At 33.1% G+C, this 9660-nt stretch overlaps 1 protein-coding gene across 1 annotated transcript; it reads left to right on the top strand.

The window, feature by feature from the left end:
* Positions 1–553: 553 nt before the first annotated feature.
* On the top strand, positions 554–9420 carry LOC134710600 (germ cell nuclear acidic protein-like). Its single transcript, XM_063570975.1, has 5 exons — positions 554–581; positions 4273–4336; positions 5898–5920; positions 7657–8035; positions 9240–9420. The coding sequence occupies exons 1-5, from the start codon at positions 554–556 to the stop codon at positions 9418–9420; spliced, it is 675 nt and encodes a 224-aa protein (XP_063427045.1).
* Positions 9421–9660: the final 240 nt, after the last annotated feature.

The following is a 9660-nucleotide window of genomic DNA, read 5'->3' as shown; positions in this document are numbered from 1 at the left end:
TACTTACACAATTCTAAATTAATATTTTTGTACATTGCAAGTGTTATACAATACATCAAATAACATAACTACAAACCTAAACTTGATTTATATCCAATTTTAAGAAATATCTTGTGATGTGACCTTTGTGGTGTTGATACAGTTGTGTGTCGGACACTTCTTGGTTCTGTTTTTGTGTGCTGTCCTAGGTTGTTTTGCGTATTCGTTGTTATTCTGTGGTTAGCATGTTGAAATGTACTGTTGTATTGTTTATATGTGTATTTTTCTGTTCTGAATGTTCTTGGATTTATTTGTACTGCATTTCTTACATGCAATGTTGCCATTTTAGTGGTATATTCAACATTGCCATAAAAGCACAAGGTCTGGCTAGCAACAAAACTAGGTTCAACCCACCTTTTTTTTAAATGTCTTATAAATTTTGAAATTATTAAGAAACTAAGGTTTCAACTCTCTCAGGCAAAGTTGGCTTTAGATGGATTTGGTTATTTATTTTAGGTATTTTTGACACATAGCTTTTCAACGGTTTCGGTATTAATACACCCTCGGATTTTAAATGCTGGCTTTGAACGTTCCTGATGAAGGTAAATCCAGAAAAGCGCTTCGGACGCAAGACATTATCAAACGTGTTGTTCACAAATTTTTAATCAAAGTCAGGAAAATGTCAGTTGTTTTCTAATAGTTCGTTTTTGCGTGTTTTACATTGTCGTTTGTTTGTTGTTGCATTTCAATATTTCTGTTGTCTCGTTATTTTCCTCTTATAGTTGATATGTTGCCCTCGGTTTTAGTTTGTAACCCGAATTTGTTTTCTCTCACTAGATTTATGACTACTGTTGCCTCTTTTTATCATTTGCAATGAAAAATTGCAAAAAGCACAATGAACAATATCATAGCAGATAAACAACACAATAATCAGCTGCTTTAAAGCAGTTAAGGGGGTTCGCGGGTCTAAATCATTATATACTAAGGATTTTCTTATCCCAGGCATAGATTACCTTAGCCGTATTTGGCACAACTTTTTGGAATTTTGGATCCTCAATGCTCTTCAACTTTGTACTTGTTTGGGTTTATAAATATTTTTGATTTGAGCGTCACTGATGAGTCTTATGTAGACGAAACGCGCGTCTGGCGTACTAAATTATAATTCTGATTCCTTTGATAACTATATAGGATTTCTCTATATTTTTCTATAAATGAACTTTATCTTATAGTTGATAGAAAAATAGAATAAAAAAGTGGGGTCACCGTTCATTTGCGCTCACAATCTGCCTTCGAAAGAAGCATACATTTTTGTAAAGGTGAGTTTTTTCTGTTGAAGTAATAGGAGATTTAAAGGTAATATCGAAATAAGAAAAGAAATTTATTACAGAAATCGCTCAAATTTTACAACAATTTAGTTTAAGTACAGCTTATATGGAAACTATTTAAAAAAATATAGGTCACCGATGAGTTAAAAAAGATATTTCAATTTTAAAGCAAAAAAATGGCATTTTTCCACCAAAGGGAGATAATTTGGAACGTTTTCCATGATGTATACATTTTAAAAGTCATCTGGGGCCAACACGAATTATTTGTTTTGAATGATTCTTGTACCATATGATAAGTAACAACTACAAAAGGTAACAAATAAAATTTGAATTGAAAAATAAAGGATTAATTTTTTTCTGACATTTTTATACCCTCGAGCCTCCTTAACATTGTTGTAGTCACCAACATCACAATGACCAATTATATTGATGTCTTCAACAAGATGAGATTTGATACAGCTGACAACTGTAAACAACAACATTTGGCAATGATAAAACTGCTATTACGTAATCAGCATTGGCACAGCTGCATACAACACATTGCATAATGATCAGGCTGTCAACATAAAATGACCGATGGTAGATCAGGCACAATACAACGAGCAATGATTAATCTGCCATTACTTAATGGGCAATTGTACAACACAACGAACAATAAAAAAGTATTAAAACACAGTGAGCAATGGTAAAGCCACAAAAACACAATCAGCTATGACAATATCGTCAATTCAAAATTAGTAATGGTATATATATATAGCTGCACACAACACAATGTACGATGATCAATAATATAGACACCAACAAATTGGAAATGATATGTATAGCTGTTAACACCACAATGATTATGTTGCTAACACCAAATGAGCAATAGGACATTGCAAACAAAACAATAAAGAACGGTATAGCTGCGAACACGAAACGAACAATGAAACAACGACCTATACAAAACGAGCAATGGCACTGCTGCACACAAAACAGGGAATAATGATGAAGCTATGAAAACAAACAATGGAACAACTGCATTTAACATGATAAGCAAGAGCAATGGTACAGCTGCAAAACACAGATAAGCAAAGATAATTCTTCCAACGTAACATGAACAATGGGACAGGTGCAAAAATAATTAGCAATGTAAAAGCTGCCATTACACAACAGTCGATAGTACAGCTGCAAACAACACAATGAACAACTAAAATGTTGCCTACACAAAATGAGAAATGGAACTGCTTCAAACAACACATTCAGCAATGTTCAATCTGCCGACACATAGTGAGCAATGGTACAGCTGCAAACAACACAATAAGCAGTGATAATGCGGCAAATATAAAATGAACAATTGACACAGCTTCAAACAACACAACGAGGAATGCAATTGATGTCAATACACAACTGGCAATATTAAGCTGCAGACAACACAACGAGAAACGATAATGCTGCCTACACAAAATGAGCAATGGAACAGCTGCAAACAACCCTATTAGCAGTTATCAATCTCCTGACACATAGTAAGCAATGGTTCAGCTGCAAACAATACAACGAGAAACGATAATGCTGCCTACACAAAATGAGCAATGGAACAGCTGCAAACAACCCAATACGCAGTGATCAATCTCCCGACACACAATGAGTTATGGTAAAGATGCAAAAAGCACAATGATCAATGATAATGCAGCCAACATAAAATGGACAATGATACAGCTTCAAACAACACAATGAGCAACATTAAAGCTGATATTAGATAGCGGGAATGGAACAGTTGCAAACAACACAATGGCGCAATTGTAAATGGAAGCAGCCAAAAACAAAATGCAATTATATGTCAACCAGCAAAGTATATCATTAACACAATGACAAACTAAAACATTAACACAATGAACAACTTAAGGCGGTACCAAACACCTTCCCTAAAATAATTTGACTCGTTTAATTTTCATAAAATTTTGACAAAGTATTTAATTTGACCTTTTGACAAAAATATAAAAATTTCAAAAAATTTGAACCAACCATTTCAACAGAAAAATTACAATGGTTATATAGTAGTTTGACAAACATAAATTTTTATCATTGAGAAGCTTAATATTCACCCAACAACATAGCTATTTTTAAAAAACGTTTAGCTGATTTTACTGAGTTATCTCCCTGTAGTGTTAGGTACCACCTTAAAGCTGCCATACCGCCATGAGCATCTCAAAACATTAATACAATTATCATTTCAAATCTGACGTTAACACAATGACCAACTTAATTCTGACATTCACACAATGACAAACCTAGAAAATTCACACAATGACTAACATAAAGCTGACATTAACACAATGACTAACTTAAATATGTCAATGCGATGATGACTGATATTAAACCTACTTTAAAATAGCCAATGATCAATATATCTAATAAAAGTACAAACCCACGACTGACAAAGGATTACAAATTACAAAGGAATATAAACTAGTAAGCAATTAGCATGAAAAAGTGGTTACAATTCTGATAAAGTACAATAACCTGCTACCAATCTAACAATAGCACATATAGGACAGCGATTTATTTGACAATAAAAATATGACCAAAAATGTGCCATAACAAAATAAACTTTACAAAAGCACACTGTGATGGCTTATTAACGGATGTGCCCAGTTATCATACTGACGATAGATATACCTGAAAGTAATATACCAACTAACGATGATTTTGACGTTCCAAAATACTCAAGCATAAATTTAACAATAACATAAAAAGAAGTGACAAATCTGACAACAGGGCGATACTCAGTTATAAATCTGACAATAAGACGATAATCGGTTACAAATCTGACAATAGGGCTATAATCAGTTATAAATATGACAATAACAGAATGGCCAACGATAGATCTAACAGTAACATCTTAACCTAGCTGATAATGATTATAACGTTACAAAACTAAAACAAAATCAAGTTCGAAAATATGAAAATAACATTGTTTTGACCGTAGTTCACACATCGTTTATTTTAAATCTGACATATGATATCAATGGCAAGTCTGACAATGACCGATGAATCTTTCTTCACCTATAATGTCAACTAATTTTTTAATAACTTAAAAATAACGCAATGACCAGTGATACATCTGACAACAACTGAATGCCCGATTATGTGTTATATCGTTATACATTTGTTAATAAGAACATGAATAACAAGTCATTTTGCATATTGCTGCGCGATACAAATCTGACAATAACAAATTGACTAATTTGACAATAACAAAACTACTAAATTAAGAATAACAAAATGACTAATTTGACGATAACAAAACTATTAATTTAACAATAACTAAATGACTAATTTGACAATAACAAAACTACTAATTTAACAATAACAAAATGACTAATTTGACGATAACAAAACGACTAGTCTGACAACAAAGTGTAACGACAATCGATGTACTAGAATACAACAGAATAGCCACAAAATAACGCGATAACTAACTTATTGTCTTCCAGTTACCCAATGACTAAAGATAAATCCGATAACCATCGATACTTGGACAAATTGTCTACCGATACTTGGAATTGAATAATTATATTGATACAAATAATACCGTATAGCGGGTTATTTTCGCGGGTGTAAAATTTCGCGATTTTTTTTGAATAAGGTATACGAAATATTTTGGCGGTTATTATTTTGGCGGATTCAACATTTTTAACATTAACTTTGCATGTACACTTTTATATTGGCGGAATTTATTTTGGCGATTTTGTTCTGTTCTCGAAAATAAGCGAAAATGTATACCCCGCGAAAATAACCCGCTATACGGTATAATGAAAATGAAATGAAATTCTACAACGAAAACACAACAAAAGGGACAATATGACAAACACATTTTAATTCAAATGATAACATAATGACTAGTTTACAGCATCATTCTACCAATTATACATTGACTAATATCATAATTATAACAATAACATAATGACTAATGGCATATCAATAAAACGACAGAACAATTACTATAATCATGATTTCAACGATAACACGAACTAATAACACGTGAATTAAAAACAATAACATTATGTCAAACAATGTATCTATCAATAACATTTGACTAATATCATGATCCTAAGAATAACACATTTACCATTATCATGATTATAACAGTGATTAATATAGTGATTCTAACAATAACACATGAACTAATAGGATTATAACAAAAACACATTGACTTATATCATGATTATAACAATAACACATTGACTAATATCATGGTTAACAATAACACATTGACTTATATCATGGTTCTAACAATAACACATTGACTTATATCATGATTATAACAATAACACATTGACTAATATCATGGTTTACAATAACACATTGACTAATAACATTTATCTAACAATAACATATTGACTAATAACATTTATCTAACAATAATACATTGACTAATATAATTGTACGAATAAATACCACATGAACAAATAATGTGTTTTAACAATAAAATTATGGTGAATAACATATACAATAACTAATTCATTGAATAATGAAAGCTAAAAATAACATATTTACAAACGATATATCTGACACTAGCACATCGACTTATTGTGGTGGCCAGATGCGGCCTTTTCACCCTTTCGCGTTTTCGTGTTTTCTACCTTCTCTTTGCAAACGCGAAATCGAGAAATCGAGAAACCGAGAAAGCAATATCGAGAAATTGAGAAATCGGGAAATCGAGAAATAGGGAAATCGAGAAATAGAGAAATCGGGAAATCGAGAAATCGAGAAAGCAAAAACACGAAAGCGATTTCTCGATTACCCGATTTCCCAATTTCTCGATTTCTCGATTTCTCGATTTCCCGATTTCTCAATTTTTCGATTTCTCGATTTTGATTTCTCCCGATTTGTCGATTTCCCGATTTGATATCTGGATTTCTGGATTTCGATTTCTCGATTTCTCGATTTCCCGATTTCCCGATTTCCCGATTTCGCGTGAAAGTGAAAGGTGAAAAAACGAAAACTCGAAAAGGCGAAATGGTCGCATCCGGCAACCATAACTTATCAACATTTAAACAATATCATAATGAAGCTACATGGCTGGTGTTTCTGTCGGGGACTAACAGTCCCCCAGCAGAGGTACCGACCCAATGGTAGTAAAAACATTATATATGATTCTTTTTTTGTCATATATAAAGTAAAACACGATACATCTGTAGATAACATATTGACTAGTATCATATTTCTAACCATGATTAACTGACTTATCACGATTTTAACCATTTAATTTTGACGAATGATGTATCTGACAATCTGAATCATGATTTTGATTATAAAAACATGACGAGCGACAAATGTGTCAATAACACTTTTAAAATTGGAAGACTTATCAATTACTCAACAATAGATACCAAGATGATTACCCACTAACCCAATAACACGATAACACGATAACGAATGAATGTCTGCCAATAACAAATTGATTCAAAATAAAAAAAAAAAAAGAGATCTTGCTTAAAACGCAAATACGACCGACATTATTTCTGAAAATAAACACGAAAGACAAAAGTTAAATATGACAAGAATTAAATTGATACCTACAAATATATTTAACAAAAACACAGTGACCCAATGAAGACGTTGAAAATAATACAATATGATTAACGATAAACGATTTGTCTGATTGTGATACCAAGATAAACAATGCTGAATATAAAAGAAAATATCAATGGCCATATCTATCGATAACACATTTCATCTGACGATTACTACTTATAGATTATCGAAACAGTCGATTATCGATTTTGTCAATAACACAAGGACTGTTTATTGATATGTTTAAATGAAAAAACAATGAAATGATATGATAGTAAATGGTTTGTCCCTTTTTATAGGAACTGGTATCTGTGGATACATCTATTATTTTCTTTGGTTATTACTTTGTGTTTGTATGTAGCTATTTATGAAATGATACAATGGCACATTCTCTATTTGATATATAACTGTATATATGTAATATTAAATCAGTCGGTATCATGACATAACAAGAATGTATCCCCAGTACACAGATGCCCTTTCGCACTTTTCTATGATCAGTAGACCGTTGAATGGGATAAAACCTCCAATTTGACATTAGATAAAAAAAGATTATGTCATAGGAAACATGTGTACCAAGTTTCAAGTTGATTGGACTTCAACTTTATCAAAAATTACCTCGACCAAAAACCTGACATTTCCTCTACCAAAAAATTTAACCTGAGGCGGGACAGACCGACGGACGGACGCACAGACTAGAAAACGTAATGCCTATAAAAAGTGCATAAAAAAGCTACATGATCATTAGACTTGAAAATTGGTTAAACGTGTGACAACTATGATAACATTACAGTTGACACTGACAACTCTTATACCATTACAGTAGACACTGACAACTCTGATACCATTACAGTAAACACTGACAACTCTGAAACCATTACAGTAGACACTGACAACCCTGATACCATTACAGTAGACACTGACAACTCCGATACCATTACAGTAAATACTGACAACTCTGACAACACTACAGTGGAAACTGACAACTCCGATATCCCTCCCATGGATACTGACAACTCGAATAACACTACAATAGATACTGACAACTCTGATAACACAACAGTAGATACTGAGAACACAACAGTAGACACTGACAACTCTGATATCACTATAGTAGACACTGACAACTCTAATAACACTACAAGAGACACTGACAACTCTGTAACACAGCAGTAGATTCTGACAACTCTGTAACACAGCAGTAGATTCTAACAACTCTGATAACACAACAGTAGACACTAACAACTCTGATAGCACTCATTAGATACTGAAAACTTGGATAACACAACAGTAGATACTGACAACTCTGATTTCACTACAGTAGATACTAAAATGTTAATAACATTACATTGGATACTGACAACTCTATGAACACAAGAACTAAGTAGATACTGTCAACTCTTGTAACATGACAGTGGACAACTTTGATAACATTACCGTTGATACTGACAACTTTTTAAATGACAGCGGATACTAACAACTCTACAGAAAAAACTGACAACTTTACAAACACTGCAGTGGTTGTGAAAACTCTGATAACACTGCAGTGGACGCTACACTTCAGTAGATACTGACAAATCTAATAACACTAGTCTATACTGACAACTCTGATAACTTTACAGTGGATAATGTCAAATCTAATAACACTACAGTCGAAACTGTCAACTCTGATAGTTTTACAGTGGATACTGACATTTCTGATAACACTACAGTGGACGCTACACTGCAGAAGATACTGACAACTCTGATAATACTACAGTGGATACTGATAATATCAGATTATTACATGGCATTTATCAAGAGCCGCATGTCTCGAGGGCTGACATTGACAAAGGGCTGATAATACATGCGATATGAAGAATGACATGTCATGATCTTTTTATCATATGCTTCAACAATGGAGGAAAATAACTGATTCATATATTGATCCTTTTGCTTGTTTCCAAATAGAAGTTCAAGGATTGGAAAGTTTGGACGTCGGACCCCAAATTTGGTACCAGTAAAAATCATGTTATTTAGTCTAAATATATGATAACTCTGATAACACTGCAGTGGACACCGGCAAGTCTGACAAAATTACTGTGGATACTGACAACTCCGATTGCATTTCTGTGAATTATGACAATTCTAATAGCATTACCGTGAATACTGACAACTTTGAAAGCATTATCGTGGATACTGACAGTTCTGATAACATGACCGTGAATACTGACAACTTTGATAACATTAACGTGGATACTGACAGCTCTGATTATATAACGGTAGATACTGACAACTCTGATAACGTTACCTTGGATACTGACAACTCTGATAACATTACCGTATAAACTGACAACACTTTATTACCGTGGATACTGACAACTCTGATATCATTACCGTGGATACTGACAACTCTAATAACATTACCGTTGAAACTGAAAATTCTGGTTACGTGACAGTGGATTATGACAATTCTGGTAACACTACAATGGATACTGACAATTCTGGTAACACAGCAGTAGATACTGACATCTCTGATAACACTACAGTGGATACTGGCAACTCTGATAAAACTTAAGTAGACACTGACAACTCTGAAAACAAAACAAACGATATTGACAACTCTGATAACACTACAATGTATATTGACAATTCTGATAACACTACAGTGGATACTGGCAACTCTGATAACACAGCAGTAGATACTGACAACTCTGATAACACTACAGTCGATACTGACAACTGTGATAACACTACAATGGATACTAACAACTCTGATAACACTACAGTTGATACTGACAACTCTGATAACACTACA

Source organism: Mytilus trossulus, chromosome 3 (assembly GCF_036588685.1).
Source record: "Mytilus trossulus isolate FHL-02 chromosome 3, PNRI_Mtr1.1.1.hap1, whole genome shotgun sequence".
In the NCBI taxonomy this organism is placed as follows: domain Eukaryota; kingdom Metazoa; phylum Mollusca; class Bivalvia; order Mytilida; family Mytilidae; genus Mytilus; species Mytilus trossulus.
This window is presented reverse-complemented; position numbering and strand designations above follow the sequence as displayed.

Bases quoted from the DNA above. Each gene is read 5' to 3' on its own strand.
- LOC134710600 (XM_063570975.1), top strand. From the start codon at position 554: ATGCTGGCTTTGAACGTTCCTGATGAAG. The intron at 582-4,272 runs GTAAATCCAGAA...TTTTGACCGTAG, and splicing joins TTTGAACGTTCCTGATGAAG to TTCACACATCGTTTATTTTA. The intron at 4,337-5,897 runs AATCTTTCTTCA...CCAGATGCGGCC, and splicing joins AAGTCTGACAATGACCGATG to TTTTCACCCTTTCGCGTTTT.